This window comes from Oncorhynchus keta, chromosome 10 (genome assembly GCF_023373465.1).
Source record: "Oncorhynchus keta strain PuntledgeMale-10-30-2019 chromosome 10, Oket_V2, whole genome shotgun sequence".
Lineage (NCBI taxonomy): Eukaryota > Metazoa > Chordata > Actinopteri > Salmoniformes > Salmonidae > Oncorhynchus > Oncorhynchus keta.
Genome location: NC_068430.1, coordinates 33,130,336 through 33,146,608, shown reverse-complemented (window position 1 = coordinate 33,146,608; position 16,273 = coordinate 33,130,336). Strand labels below are relative to the sequence as shown.

The window sequence follows — 16,273 nt, the reverse complement described above, 5'->3', positions numbered from 1 at the left end:
TTCCTACATTTATTGATGCGAGTGAAAATCACCCATGCAGTGTGTGGAGCTGAACTCCTATGCCCAATGAGTCCTGGTGTCACTAATAAGCTGACCAGTACTGTAAAAGCACAGTAACCTCAAGTGTCCACATCGGTTCTCTATAATCTTTAGATGACCTAAAACCACTCTGAAGTAAAACACTTCATCCATGTGAGTGATGGACATGCAGAACAGCAAAAATTACAATAAAGATAGCTTTTTACTGTTTTTATTGTTGTTGGAGGCTCTAATACAATATGAATCATAAGCTTTACAAAATTAAAACAAAATACAACAAAATATTCCCCCCCAAAACAGAAACTGTCAAAAGCTTCTGTCAAGACGCAAAAAGACAAACTGTGAACCCCAACATAGACAAGGGTGAAAGAGAGAAAGAGACAGAGGGAGGGACAGAGGGATGCAAATCATCATGTTATACACAGTGTAGGGGGGTAATGAAATGGGTATACACAGTGAATTTAACAGTCCATCCCCATGTTTTAGCAGTCTACATCTCCATCTAGCCATCCCAAGATCCCATGCTCCCACAGACTCAACGCATGAGGATAGAGTGGGACAAAGAGCAAACCGTTGACCAATCCTGACCATACATAATATCGTGAGACGCGCCCTCCCATTCCGTTCCCTCCAATACATCGCTCAGGAAATTGACAGCTATATTGACAGCTATATGTCCATACAGATATATAAGGTGGTGGCATAGACACTGATATAATGGGTGCAAGTAAGAAAATGTTGGTAAAAATGTCATGTTTGTATGCCCAGCCTGCTCCATCTACAGAACAGTCCGTCAGCCCCGTCCCTTAACCAGAGGATAGGAGAGCTGATGTCACTCATTCAAAACTGACTCAGCTGTGAGAGCGCTATAGGGATAAAAACATTACCGTCACACTGTAAGATTATCATTAACCGTCATAATACTATCATACTATTCATAACAAGTCAGAGAGAGCGAGAAGGTGAATGGCTCCATAGAGAATGAGATGCCTCAAAACAATGTGTGCAAATAAAACAAATGCTTATCCATTTTTCTCCTTTTTTTGTTTTTCCATGAATGAACAAGGACGCAGCACTGAAACAGGCATACAGGGATGGAAGGAGAGATACAAACAGAAACAGAACAAATATGGCGGGAGAGGTGGAAGAGGGTGTGAGAGGAACAGACAGAGAAAGACAGAAAAAATAACAATAGCATCTCTAGCTTTGCTGTTTGCGTTTAAGTGCCAACATCAGGTCGTTCTTCAGAGCCTCCTGCTTCGATTTGTCAGCCAGGGTCTGAACACTCCTATCAGGAGAGAGAGGGAGGAGTGAGTGGGGCAGATTAAATATACAATAGATTACAAAATCAACCCAACACCTACCCCCTAAGCACTTCTGTAGAATGTTTATTTTTCATCTAAGCAATATGATAAAAGTTCCACTCAGTCTTAGATGCTAAGGTGAGGCAAGTACCATACAACTATCCAATAGTTTCAGATATACAGGAGTGTCAAGGGGAATAGGGGTCAATTTGAAACTCAGGAATAGATGTAGTAGCAGTGAGTTTGTCAGAAAGCAAATAAGGTACCTAGGTACATGCAGGTTTCATGAAGTTGAATTTAAGATTATCATTGGTATTTTTACCACCTTTTTTCGATCTCGTCTCATCGCTGCAACTCCCCAAAAGGCTCAGGAAGCGAAGGTCGAGTCATGCATCCGCCGAAACATGACCCACCAAACCGCGCTTCCTAACACCCACCCGCACCAGTGTCGGAGGAAATGCATTTCAACTGACGACTGAGGTCAGCCCGCAGACCTTTTTAAAGCCACTTGGAAAGCAATTTAATACCAATTTAAGGTCTGCGTGCACCACACACCTGCTAATGTTCCTCTCCAGAAATGAGCCCATTTTGGCAAAAAGGAATATTTTTGCCAAAGGCAATAGCCTACATGAATCATATTATCAGGCAGGTGTGCTATTTGAGCAATGAGCATTCTCCTCCAGCCTAAAGGATGTAGTACCATAGTGGCTATGCTACCGATGGCTGAAACATGGTGTTGCACATCTGCATTTGTTCAGGCTACCCCAGTGGGCTAATAGTTAGATAGTTTGATCTAAGTGTTCAGAATTCTGGCTTCAATACCAGCTTAGTACAATGATACTCAATACCACTTTGAAAAAGTGCCTTAAAGTCAAATATACAGCACTGTTATTGTATAAAACAGAGTCAACACTCCATTGCGCTAGGTCACCAGGTGTACAGGCTTAGTGTTATCAAATTGTATAGGCTACCTTGTGCTCTCTTCTCTCTCCCTGGCACATGACGCACACACAGAGGAGCACGTGGTTTAGATCTCTAACATCTTGAAAGTGCACCTGGAGTATTATTTTATGTTCCATTTCTTTCTTCGTAGTGGCAACAATTAAGCAGTGACACAACATAAAACTGAAACACTGTAGTCATGTCCACCGCAGTTTGGAAGAACTTTGAAAACCGAATTTAATATATTTTAAGACTTAAGGCCTTTAAATCAGATACATTAATTCAAGACAATGACTTCAAGGACCCGTGGACACCCTGAAGTAAACCTGATAAACACAGATGGAAAAACAGCAAATTCATTTTGAGACACAATAAGCGGGTGAGGATTTCACACAGTCTTTCACTGTTAAGAGGAGGTGCAATCAATGTTAAATGTTTAGACAGGTCAGTTAATCTTAGGGCTCTTCCTCATGCAACTCCATGTTGGAACAGCTGCGACAAACACTCCTTGAGAAAACGTCAGGGGGTTGCAACTGTCTGAGAAACCACTCATTCACCACAAACAAAACCACACACCATGCCACTACATTACTTGCCAAATCTCTCTCTTTCTCTCTCACGCGCAGGCACACACACTCCAATGCCACAGACACACACAGCGTGTTGTCCCATGCCAGACGATACCTCTGGCCCTAGTCAATGAAGATCTGGCGCTGGGTGAGGACCTGAGACAGCTCCTTCTGGAGCTGCCGGTACTTTTGGTTATCAGGCAAAGAGTCAATAGATCTAAAGCACAGTGGAGAGGGGGCAGGAGGTAAAGGAGGAGAGGGACAGGCAGACAAATGAAGGACAAGGCAATATAGAGTAGAGATGGAAGGACAGCAGGAGGAGGTGGAGAAGGAGAGGAGATAGTGGGATGAAAGAGAGAACAGGAAGAAAATGGGATTGAATAGGGGAAATGGAAATAAATAAACAGGGTTGGAATTATAGAACTGAAAAACATGGGAAGCAGATAACACAATATGGAAGAAAAAGAGGGAAAATCCCAGTTAACAGGTACAGCCATGGGTAAAAAGGAGTACGTAGGAACTCCTGAGTGGCGCAGCGGTCTAAGGCACAGCCGGCCATGACCGGGAGACCATTAAGGCGGCACACAATTGATTCAGCATCGTCCGGGATAGGGGAGGGTTTGACCGGACAGTATTTACTTGTCACATCGCGCTCTAGCTACTCCTCATGGCTGGCCAGGCGCCTGAAAGCTGACCTCAGTCGCCTGCTGGCCGGTGTTTCCCCCGACACATTGGTGCGGCTGACTCCTGGGTTAAGCGAGCAGTGTGTCGAGAAGCAGTGCGGCTTGACAGGGTCGTGTTTGGAGGACGCATGGCTCTCGACCTTCGCCTCTCCGGAGTCCATAGGGGAGTTGCAGCAATGGGACAAGACTAACTACCAATTGGATATCACAAAATTGTGGAGAAAATGGGGTAAAAGTACATAAAAAAAAAAAGAGTATGGGTGAAAGACGCCAAACAAAAAAATGCAGTAGATGAGTATCAAAACCAGGGATGGGCAACTGATGCGGCCCGCGGCACCTCTTTCGAAGGCCCTTAGATCAAATGTTTTATAATCGCTGTCAAGTGGGGACCAACTCCTCGATGAGTTCAGATTGTGGTTCGCACCCCCATCGAAGTTGCCCAAACCTGATCAAAACTGGTGTATCATGGGTCAATTATGAGACTGACTGATCTACAAATAATATTGATTAGCTACTAAGGATACAAGGTGGTTTGTAGATCAGTCAGTCTCAACTCGCCTTTAAAAGGTAGATGCAATGTCGAATGCGCACACTGACTTTCTACCAATGTGACGTGTGTGCGTGCCCCTGCATACCTCAAGCCATTGACGATGTCCTTGGTCTTCCCAAAGTAGATCTCATTGAGAGTGGAGCGAATCTTATTCTCCATATCCTGAGGTTACAAAGTCATTCACATACAAACATTAATCTTGTGATATCAATATACTGCAGTCATTTTACTGTAACTAAACACAGTATTACTGTATACGTTTAAGTATTACTTGGTTCACATGGGTTTACTCTATAATTATTTCAGCTAAGGAATCCATGTGAACCACCATGTGCGTAACTCTATATGTCAGTGAGTGAGAGTGTATAAGGGCATGCACGCATAAGGTGTAGTTCTGCCCACCTCCACCAGGCGGCCAATGTTGGCAATGTGTGGGGAGGACTCTCCAACGGTCTCGTCTTTCTCCATCTGGAAGTAAAAGATAGGGATGAGGGTATTGTAAAGTCCAGTAGTAGTGGAGATAAGAATGTTGCAACAAGTAAACCAAGAGACATAGATCACGAAAGCATTCGGACACCCCCCCACATAGTTGTATTTAGACTGAAAAAAAGTTATAGTTCATAAGGAAATCAGTCAATTGAAATAAAATTCAATAGGCCCTAATCTACAGATTTCACATGACTGGGGATACAGACCTGCACCTGTTGGTCGCAGATAGCTAAAAAAAAGGGTCGTGGATCAAAAACCAGTCAGTATCTGGTGTGACCACCATTTGCCTAATGCAGCACAAAATATCCTTTGCAGAGTTGATCAGGCTGTTGATTGTGGCGTGTGGAATGTTGTTCCACTCCCCTTCAATGACTGTGCGAAGTTTCTGGATATTGGTGGGAACTGGAACACACTGTCGTACACTTTGATCCAAAGCATCCCAAACCTGTTCAATGGGTTACATGTCTGGTGAGTATGCAGGCCATGGAAGAAGAAACATTTTCAGCTTCCAGGAATTGTGGGGCCTTGCATTATGCTGAAACATGAGCTGATGGCGGCATATGAATGGAACGACAATGAGGCTCAGAATCTTGCGACGGTATCTGTACGTTCAAATTGCCATTGAAGAAAATGCAATTGTGTTCGTTGTCCGTAGCTTATCCCTGCCCATACCATAAACCCACCACCATGGATCACTCTATTCACAATGTTGACATCAGCAAACCACTCTCCCACACAACACCATATGTCCTCTGCCCGGTACAGTTGACACTGGGATTCATCCGTGAAGAGCACACTTCTCTAGAATGCCAGTGGCTATCGAAAGGTAAGCATCTGCACACTGAAGTCAGTTACGAAACCAAACTGCAGTCAGGTCAAGACCCTGGTGAGGACGACGAGCATGCAGATGAGCTTCCCCGAGACGTTTTCTGACAGTTTGTGCAGAGATTTCTCAGGTGTGCAAACCCAGTTTCCTCAGCTGTCCTGGTGGCCGTGAAGAAGCCGGATGTGGAGGTCCTGAGCTGCCGTGGTTACACGTGGTCTGCGGTTGTGAGGCCAGGTGGACTTGAAAAAGGAGAAATGCTCACTAATGCACAATATTTGAGAGAAATAATATTTTTGTGCATATGGAACATTTCTGGGATCTTTGATTTCAACCCATGAAACATGGGAGCAACACTTTACATGTTGTGTTTATATTTTTGTTCAGTGTAAGTACCTGTCTTGTCAGACTGCCACCCAGGTTCATGGTTCCGGACCCGGTCTTGGTCGTCTGAAGCCACAGCATGACAGTGGAGGTGAGTTTGTAGTGAGCGGTCCGTCCGCTGGACTTCTCCTGCACCTCCACCACATGGATGGAGTCCCAGCAGCCTTTGATCTTCTTGGAGCCGTCTCCAGCCTTCTTGATGAGGATGACCCCGGCGAAGCCATGATCCAAGTCCCACAGGTATACAGAGGAAACACCGCCCTCAAAATACCTAACAAACACAGAGGGCATGGATAATAAGACTGTCATTGGTGGTTTTATCAGGTTCTCTCATTGCGTCATAGACGTGGTATATCATCTGCCATACAAAAGGTTGGAATGCTGTTTTGGCCAATCAACATTGAGGATCCCAACTTCCCGTTTTATAATGTGTTAATGATATTACTATGGTAGAATGATAAGCAAACGTCTCTGTACTGGTTTGCTGGTAACACTAGCGGCCTACTGATATTAACGGGTCTCTATACTGGTTTGCTGGTAACACTAGTGGCCTACTGGTATTAACGGGTCTCTGTACTGGTTTGCTGGATACAGTAGTGGACTACTGTTACTCACAGGTCTCTGTACTGGTCGAAAGCGTTGTTGGCCTCGACCTCTAGCTTGCGCAGGCGGGCAGATGGCATGGCACCATCGTCGATGGGAGGCTCATACTTATTACTCCACGGGGATCTGAGAAACAAGAACACAAGAATGAGCCAGAGTAAATCCAAATCAAGGGTTGTCGCTCTGTATCATTTGTGTGCGTGGTCATATTTCCATGTTTGACAAACAAATCATTCTAAGTAATTGTTATATATGGTTCCTGATGACATTGACTTGTGGGAAAGAAAGGATGGCGGTAAAAGAGGAGCTGCAGGCTGTCAGGTCTTACCTGTAGGAGTCCCCATCTCTGTTGTAGTCACAGAGCAGGTAGTCTTTGCCCACCACTTTGTCCCGGGCGATCTTCAGAGGCTGGTCCACAGAGGAGAGCAGGTCCTCACATAGACTGGGCACCTGGACACACACACACACACACAGAGAGAGAGAGATAGCTTTCACCACATGTAACAACAACACACTTTCGATAGTATTCTACATGCTCACACAAACACACTTTCAACAAGAAACTTACCCGCAAAGCTTCTCGCAAACATTCAAATGATCTCCAAAACGTTTACTAAAATAAGTCTCTCGCTTTCAACTATATTTCCAAAAAGCAATTTTTTTAAGCATACTGTACAATTTCATACACAAAACAGTTGATTTAAAACAGGTACCATAGTAACTTACGAACAACCGATTTCATATACAGCTAATATGATTTGAAACCTATCAATTTGTACTCGTGCATCAACCCACTAAAAGCCCATTTAAGATAAATAGAGCAATGACTCACATAGTTCGAGTCTTGAATTTAGTCTGACTACAAGGGTGTGTGTCTGGGGTGGTGGTGCTGGGGGTAGCAGGAAGCAAATTTACTAAAAGAACGTTGTCTTTGGCAATTCAATCCACCTTTAACAGTTGCCAACTATGCTGGGCTAGACAGTAGGGGTAGAGAGAGGGCATAATGTGCGTGAGAAACAGATGAGGTGGGGAGACAAGAGAATGCCGGCATATGATATCCTTGAATCAATATGAGGGGGAAATAAGGTTAAGCTGTTTTTTTCTTCATTCCGCCTCCTTGCTAAGTGGGAAATGACAGAGGGAGGGAGAGGGAAAGAATTTGAAGGGATATCAATGGGTCTCAGGGGATAAAGGGGTACAAATAACTTCTCAGAGTGACATGGACCCCCCCCTCCCTCCTACCCACTCCTTAATCAGAACACACAGACACAATGCCTTCTCTGTTCCCTGGACACAGCCCCACACACCTGGCAACCACCAGACACACAGAGGGGGAACAGGGACAGACAGAATGGGGAGACGGGGGTCGACAGTAGAATCACAGAGGAAATAGAGTGGGTTGGGGGGACAGGAGAGTAGAGAGGGAGAAAGGGTAGTGCTAGAGGAGGACATGGGAAGCGAGCTCATTGGATTCCCAACCATCAGGAGTGAGTGTAAGGAGAGGGCGGGGGCTAAATGGGCCCATGTAGAGTGATTGACAGCTTTTCTAATGACTGCTAACAACTAGCTACATAGGAGCGGGCTGAGGCGGTCAAGGAGAGTGCTGGTGCCCAGGGGAGAGAGGTGTCAAAGGGGAGAAGGAAGGAAGAGGAGCAGACTGGGGTCTGAAGAGAAGAATGGATATGACCATAAAAAAAGTGGAGAACGATCACTGGAGAAAGTGTGGTTTGATTTATGTCCAATTCAGGTTAATCTCTCAGGTCTGGTTGCACTACGGGAGATTTCAAGCACAGTCCGGGCTGTGTATAGGACTGTGATTGGTTGTCGTCTACCGGCAGCTCACCAAGTCGATGAGGTCACTGAGGTTCTTCTCGATCTGCTGGGGAGGCAGACGCCTCATCAGGTCCAGAGCACAATCCAGCTGCTGGTCATTCTGAAATACACAATGAGTCAGCTTTTGATACACATTCCTACACACAAAATGCATAGGCCTAGTTCTGCAAAAGAAAGTCTAAAAGCAAGTTGTACTTTACATTTTTTTGTTCATTTCACAAGAGAAAATGTGTGTTTCACTGTTCATTTTACATTGATTGGAAGCAAATTTGAACCTTGCCAAGTTCACCCCTGCGCAAAAATTCTCAACCGTTTAGGCGGATCTAGGAACATAACAGGCTAGCTGTTTTAACAGTACAGTTTCATTCATCTTCTGAGATGAAATTGACTTTTAAAAATGCTCAAATGCATCACTACCACTGTCTGAATTGAATCAACTAAAATAGATTGAATTGAACACAGAGCAAACAAAGCTCCCAGCCTCTCACACAGCTCCAGCAGACTGAGGGGGAAGCCATTGATGGATGCATGTTGCCTTCTTACGGTGGGTGATAGGACAGGGGCGAGCCAAGCCAAGCCAGGCAGTGACTAGGCTATGTAGGGAACATTCAAACACTGGCAAACATTCACTTAGGCGGTAAACCGTATGTATTGAGGAGAATTTGGAAATATTTTTTTCTAAACATTTTAATATTTGTAGCTACTTTTTAAGTAAAATACCTGCAGTCAACTTGTGCAATATGTCAGAATATAAAGCAGATTGTGTTCTAAATTTCACCTGTCCCATTATGAAGCTTACCGTACTTCCACAGAACAGTTTAGCCAGTCACATGTTTGTAAATAGCACAACTGGAGAAAGCAGGAGCAGGTGATTCCAGCGGTGTATTGACATGGGTCTGGAAGCCACAAGTAGGCTAAATGAGCTTACAATTGAAAAGCCAGGTCTTTTTTGCAAAAACTATGCATATGGCCTGCACAGTCGCTTCAAAACAGCATCCAGGATGTCATCTAGTGTATATATAAATCATTGGGCTGGACTCATTGGTGGGTCACAACAAGTTCACGCCCCAGGACGGTATGAAAATCCGGATACCACTCAACTCTACACATCCTGAGATTACAAAAGTCATGGAGCTAGCTGCTTCTGGTTTCAGTCACAAGACTTTATCAAAGCAAAACTAAGTGGCATGAGACAAAGTTCTGGATTTGCCCCCAAATAGCCTAGTTGTTCATGTGACAAGCCCATCTAGTAGCCAACACTAGGTCTGGGCCTAACTGCAGTTGGTCTGGACCAATGATGTATATAAACCCTGTCTGTTGATGCTATGTTTTGGCCACGGAGAGGCTTTGAAGCTACCGGTCGGCCATATTAGCACTCCTCAGAAAAGCAATCCTCCATAGAAATTAATGGAATTCTACAGTATTTCATGTTTAGCTCATATAATATAATAAAATTATGCATTAAGGTGTTAAATATAATAAACATGCCCAAAAACAAAATGTAGACATTAGTAAATGCATTTCTATAACTTCCATTTTTTTTTTAAATGACTATGGTGGGGGAGTGGCAAGACGGCTTCAAAATAGCATCCAGTATGTAATCTAGTGTATATATAAATCATTGGCCTGGACTCATTGGTGGGTCACAACAAGTTCACGCCCCATGGCAGATTCCTTTAGGGAGCGTCTAAAACCACAACTGGGCCTTGGATAAAAACATTGGTTTTGTTTACTTGTAGGGGCAAAATAAAACACTAAAAACCTTTTGACTGGGTCAAAGATTTGTTTTTAAATTGATAGGCCTAACCATGGTAGTTGGAAGAGTGGTTACCATATAAGGCAAGGCTTTTAATCATCCTGTTATTGATACAGGCCCGTCATTTTATGGTATCTGGAAAGGTCAACATTTTTTGAATGCTTGAGCGCTCATAAATGAAGACAAGTTTCCAGCAACTGAAAACGTTACTAACCCTTAACAAAAATATGAACAATTCACTCCACTGCCTTTTCTACTTGTTCTGCTAGAAAACTCTGCAAGTACAAACCTTTGCGAGGAAAGAAAAGACTGCTCATTTTTAAAATGACTCATTCGTGGAGAATGAGTAGCCATTAACTCAATAATCTGCTCCTACAAGCAAGGATTTTTCACTGTAATGTGAAATTGTCCAATTTGTCTCAGTTGATTGTCGATAACTAAATGGCTGGTTTAGTGATTCTGTCCTAGTCTTTTCTAACTGGCCAGAGATGTGCCCTGGGAGACCAGTATTGAGATAGATCAAGGAAGAACTGCCTTATGACTAACTAGAGGTCGACCGATTAATCGGAATGGCCGATTAATTAGGGCCGATTTCAAGTTGTCATAACAATCGGAAATCTGTATTTTTGGGCGGCAATTTTTATTTTTTTTTTACCTTTATTTAGCTAGGCAAGTCAGTTAAGAACACATTCTTATTTTCAATGATGGCCTAGGAACGGTGGGTTAACTGCCTCGTTTAGGGCCAGAACGACAGATTTTCAACCTTGTCAGCTCGGGGGATCCAATCTTGCAACCTTACAGTTAACTAGTCCAACGCAATAACGACCTGCCTCTCTCTCGTTGCACTCCACAAGGAGACTGCCTGTTGCACGAATGCAGTAAGCCAAGTTAAGTTTCTAGCTAGCATTAAACTTATCTTGTAAAAACCATCTTTATCACTAGTTAACTACACATGGTTGATGATATTACTAGATGTTATATGCGTTGCATATAATCTGACTGAGCATACAAGTATCTAAGTATCTGACTGAGCGGTGGTAGGCAGAAGCAGGCGCGTAAACATTAATTCAAACAGCACTTTCGTGCGTTTTGCCAGCAGCTCTTCATTGTGAGTCAAGCATTGTGCCGTTTATGACTTCAAGCCTATCAACTCCCGAGATGAGGCTGGTGTAACCAAAGTGAAATGGCTAGCTAGTTAGCGCACGCTAATAGCGTTTCAAACGTCACTCGCTCTGATCCTTCTAGTAGTTGTTCCCCTTGCTCTGCATGGGTAACGCTGCTTCGATGGTGGCTGTTGTCGTTGTGTTGCTGGTTCGAGCCCAGGGAGGAGCGAGGAGGAAGCTATACTGTTACACTGGCAATACTAAAGTGCCTATAAGAACATCTAATAGTCAAAGGTTGATGAAATACAAATGGTATAAAGAGAAATAGTCCTATAATTCCTATAATAACTACAACCTAAAACTTCTTACCTGGGAATATTGAAGACTCATGTTAAAAAGGAACCGCCAGCTTTCATATGTTCTCATGTTCTGAGCAAGGAACATTAGCATTCTTACATAGCACATATTGCACTTTTACTTTCTTCTCCAACACTTTGTTTTTACATTATTTAAACCAAATTGAACGTTTCATTATTTACTTGAAATTGATTTTATTGATGTATTATATTAAGTTAAAATAAGTGTTCATTCAGTATTGTTGTAATTGTCATTATTACAACAACAACAAAAAAACAACAATGGCCGATTAATCGGTATCGGCTTTTTTTGGTCCTCCAATAATCGGTATTGGCGTTGAAAAATCATAATCGGTCAACCTCTAGATATAACACCTCAGGGCGCAGACTTGTCTTTTATAGAACAGACCTGTTCGACTTTGTCAGACAAGCCCATATAAATGAATGTGATTGAACTGAACTTCAGAAAGGATGAATATGGATTGAGTCATGGCATCAGTCGGTCTCTCCACAAGCTCCCTGGCTGTTCACTTACTGAGGAGATCTAGCAGGGGCCCAGAGGGGATTGTGTGTAATAGGGAGAAGCTGAGCTAGCAGACAAGGCCACATAGCAGAGCCTTCCCGGATGGTGTTCTTCTCTCACTGAACTATGCGGTGAGCAGCAGAACATTAGCGTGGAGGGCAGGCCAGCCACAACATGAAACCACTGAGAAATGTACAGGACAGAGATTTGGCAAGGAGATAAGGAGCTGCAGGCCAGAGTGGGTCCATAAAAATGTTGCGCTTCACCAATACATTTGTGAAAACAAAGTTCATCTTTGTATTAGGGAAATTAATCAAAGTGCTTTGACTGATGAAGGATTATTCTTTTTAATTACATTATGTTCTGGGCCGATATAGAAGAAAAAGAAACGCACACCTATTAAGACGAGGTGCTGGCTAGCGGAGTAGAAACTTGAAAATTAAAGAGAGCCGCACACTCTCGGAGCTCAGATGCAAAAATTGAATACCAACGTTTCGACAGCCAAGCGGTCTTCATGGATTATACCCTGATGAAGACAGCTTGGCTGTCGAAACGTTGGTATTACATTTTTGCATCTGAGCTCCTAGTGTGCGGCTCTCTTTTATTATGTTCTGGGCCCCCAGGCATCATGAAGCGAGCTAAACTTTCTATATAATAGCACTGATTGACCGATGACAACTTGTGCTTTAAATTTAAACTTTTCAGCAACCCCAGGCAGTATAATCTGAGAATTTTGTGTAAGTGAAGCTCGCTGCTGTGCAACAAGAGTAACATTTCAGATACTTTTTTTGTCTGTGAGGTGATCTATTGCCTGACGACTCATATTGAATTTAATTCCACTGCTCTATCACTAGTTATTAGGGAACTCGCATTACTTTGGTGCCAATACAATATGTATTGCAATTCTCACGATTCAACATGCATGCTACTCAATATTGTGATTTTGATATTCCAAACATATTGCTCACTATAGGTCTGCTGCAGAGGGACAAGATAGAGCCATGAGAAAACCAGTTTTGATCAGTCATGGATATAAAAGTGAGGTAAACAAATTGGCTCCCTATTTAAAAAGAATATGGAGAACAAGCTATGAGGGGAAAAATACTATTTTGGTGCAGGTACAGCCAACTAGCGCAAAAATAATATTGCGATATTGTTAAAAAGATATAGTCAAAAATAATATCCCGATATGTAACTGCATCAACCCCCCCCCCATCACGACTAGCTACATACATTCAGTCCGAGCCTGATGTCAAAGTGAGGGGCGTTGTACAAAACACCCACCAGAATGGTTTGAATGTGTTCACATTTGATAAGCTGTCAGGAAGGAGACAAAATCCTGACTCATTGTGGAGACAATATGTTCGTGGGCATGGCGTTCGGTCGCAGCGTTGTGGATGGGTAACCAGGCAAGAGGATCTCTGTGCTGTATTGAAGTTATACTGTAAAATACTTCCATTTCAGTCAAAACAAATGTGATCATCTACCTGGAAAGTCAAGTCCATGAATATTCCTTGATTCCCACCTAATAAAATACAACGGTCAATGACATGGGATTGTTGTGCATGTATGAACTCAACCGAGGAATGCAGGTATCTGAAGCAAGTCAAGTCGCACTCATCAAATCTGCACTAATGCAGTTCCTACTATAGTCATATTATAATGAAAGTCAAGAAATCTAGTAAGTACTGAAAAATACTATCTAGCGCAGGGAACACATTCTTGAAAGATGTAAAGATTAGGCAATATCTCAGTTTGTCTGTAGAGACCACCAATCCAAAGTCTCCTACTGTCATTCTCATAAACAAAACACACCAACTGACAGATTCCAATATACAATACAGATAAATTCCAACTCAATGTCTTTGAATCAATACCAAGTCATCAGATGAAACCAAGGTAGAGACTACAAGCCAGATAAGAGCAGCTGGCTATAAGAGTATCACACACCCAAAATCATTCTTTCCCTAAACAAACTTCAGTCTGCTTTCTCCCGAACACAGCCAAGGTTTTCAGATCATGTACTGCATGCCCTCTCTCACACTTTTGGTTTCTATCTAGGCTGTTCTGGGCAGATGAAATAGTCTTGTTCAGCCGACACCTGCGCTCCCTGACACTGTGTTTACCAACGGCCCGGTCTTGTGTAAACACTGGACCAATTGCCACAGGGTTCCAGAGGCGGCGGTGAGGCTGGACCAACAGGATGGATGAGGTGAAGTCAGGGGGTGGCTGGGGAGACAAGCCATCTGCATTCATTCCAAGTGTGAGACATTCATAAAAGGGGGACTATTGAGTCCAGTGGAGTTGGAGGTGAAGAACAGTGTGAATGTTTATAGTTGATAGGGCAGCCACACATCACTTCAAATGTTTAAATCCATTAGGTATTTTAAAATATTTTGCTATATTGGAAAATAGACATAAGTGACAACGGTGGTTGAATTTCCTTCTTCAGGTGCAACACAATAAGCTTAAAATTCAAGGATGTTTGATGTGTGAATATTCTTTCCTATTAGTATTTAAAAGTGAGTTACATTATTGCGCAAAACGGTGAATAAGTGGTGTAAAACGTGTTATACAAAGTTACACTGACAGTGGTGTCAACAAAAGTCACTTAACACGTAAATCACATTGTTGAGGCCAAGTAAAAGTTAGGAATTGTGGTTTACGTGTCACCTCCAATCCATGCGAGAGAATGGGCGGAGCAGGCCGATTTTAGCGACAGGCAACCCGGCGCTTGTACTATTTTAACCATGGGGTGTGTGTCTGGAAGAGGAGGGGGTGGCGAGAGCGAGACCATAGTCTCTAATCCCTGAACTAGTTTCTCAATCCAAAACATCCTGCAACTTCAACAAATTGGCTAGTTAACAATGCAATTCGGACTAGCAATCATAGGTTGTTTAGTTAACTGTGAGTAGCGTATATACATACATGTCTATGCCATTTTCGAAACGCAACACAGCACTTCCTATAAAAGGACAGCTTGCTACTGTAGCTGGCGAGTATCCCTTAGTAGCCCCACCAAAATCTACCCATCCCCATTCCTCCAGCTCGTCTCCGCGGCCTTACCATGTCTGCGGCGCTCGGTGACGATCTCGGAGGGCAAATATGTTTTCGCCGATGGCTTTACACGTTCGTTGTATTGTGCTTGCACGACTTGTTCGTCTATGCTATTGTTGTTTTTACCCCCACCAGATAGATGTTGTTTCGCCTCCCTCACTGAACCCAGCCTTGTCAGCGAATTCACTTCCTCAACCGGGGTACAGGAAGGAAGGGGGACGGAGAAAACAAGCGGCGATTGCATATCCGGGTCACGCTACTCGGTCTCTGAAGCAGCCAATCGGAGAGGAGTAAGTAAGGTATTGCCAAGTATGGAAAGAGGAGAGGAGTGGTGAGTGGTAAAAAGTAGGCTATAATACAGAACGAACAGAGAGGGCGATAGAGGGAAGGTATGATAACGGGGCTGCTACACTGAACTCTTTTAATCATGCTTGTCATAATAATACTCTGATCTACAAGATTAATATTTGATTATTTGTAAGAAGGGTACAAGATCCTGATGTAGTCTGTATGTGACCACACCAGGACTAAGTGGTCTAACGAATAAACCTAGGACTGACTCAACCTGGTAATACTGGTCAACCAATCCGGCAAAAGATCTGTGACACATTACATAGCAGAAATATATCACAGCTAGGCTATTGCAATTGTTGGTATCAACATAATTTAAACTACCATGCATGTATGTGCCAATTGTGAATTATAATATGGGAAATAGGCTTAGTGCTTGTCTTCGATTGATGATAATAAATAGGTGATTTTACAGTAGTTCAGTCTTTTCGCTCAGACATTGACCCAATATCAATTGTTGTCATGTCTCTGAACTCCTCATAGTTTGGTCATAATAAAACTTCCCTCAACAAAGTACTCTTAGATATACTGTACTCTACCAGGCTCTCCAACCCTGTTCCTGGAGATTTAACATCCTGTAGGTTTTCGCGCCAACCCCAATATAGCGCACCTGATTCTAATAATTAGTTGGTTGATAAACTGAATCAATTTAGTTAGAACTGAGGTTGGAGCAAAAACCAACAGGGGGATAGCACTCCAGGAACAGGAGTTGGAGAGGCCTGCATAGTGCATCTCTCTAACCCACTGGCACCTCTTCTGCCCATGATTGATAAGGGGATTTTTTTTGCAGTAGGCATACATATGGGACTGATATCTGCTGCAAATAGATGCTTTTTGTTCACCTATTGCACTTATCCACATTTTTGTGTCCACTGATTAAGCAAAGGTTGCAGGTAAAGATTCTGCTT

At 43.1% G+C, this 16,273-nt stretch overlaps 1 protein-coding gene across 2 annotated transcripts; it reads right to left on the bottom strand.

Annotated features, from left to right (window-relative positions):
- Positions 1 to 234: 234 nt before the first annotated feature.
- Positions 235 to 15,237, bottom strand: capzb (capping actin protein of muscle Z-line subunit beta). 2 transcript variants are annotated; one of them, XM_035777706.2, is made up of 9 exons: positions 15,024 to 15,237; positions 8,230 to 8,319; positions 6,715 to 6,836; positions 6,399 to 6,512; positions 5,796 to 6,054; positions 4,490 to 4,555; positions 4,173 to 4,249; positions 2,970 to 3,071; positions 1,179 to 1,327 (listed from the first exon to the last, which is right to left on the bottom strand). In XM_035777706.2, exons 1-8 carry the CDS (start codon positions 15,024 to 15,026, stop codon positions 2,978 to 2,980), a joined length of 825 nt encoding a protein of 274 aa, XP_035633599.1. In that variant the 5' UTR covers positions 15,027 to 15,237; the 3' UTR covers positions 1,179 to 1,327; positions 2,970 to 2,977. The 2 variants fall into 2 exon arrangements, with proteins under 2 accessions (XP_035633600.1, XP_035633599.1); XM_035777707.2 differs by lacking the exon at positions 2,970 to 3,071 and having other exon boundaries at positions 235 to 1,327; positions 15,024 to 15,236.
- Positions 15,238 to 16,273: the final 1,036 nt, after the last annotated feature.

Bases quoted from the DNA above. Each gene is read 5' to 3' on its own strand.
- capzb (XM_035777706.2), bottom strand. The intron at 6,055-6,398 runs GTGAGTAACAGT...TGTGTTTGTTAG, and splicing joins TTCGACCAGTACAGAGACCT to GTATTTTGAGGGCGGTGTTT. The intron at 4,556-5,795 runs GTACTTACACTG...TTTTACTTCCAG, and splicing joins GTGGCAGTCTGACAAGACAG to ATGGAGAAAGACGAGACCGT.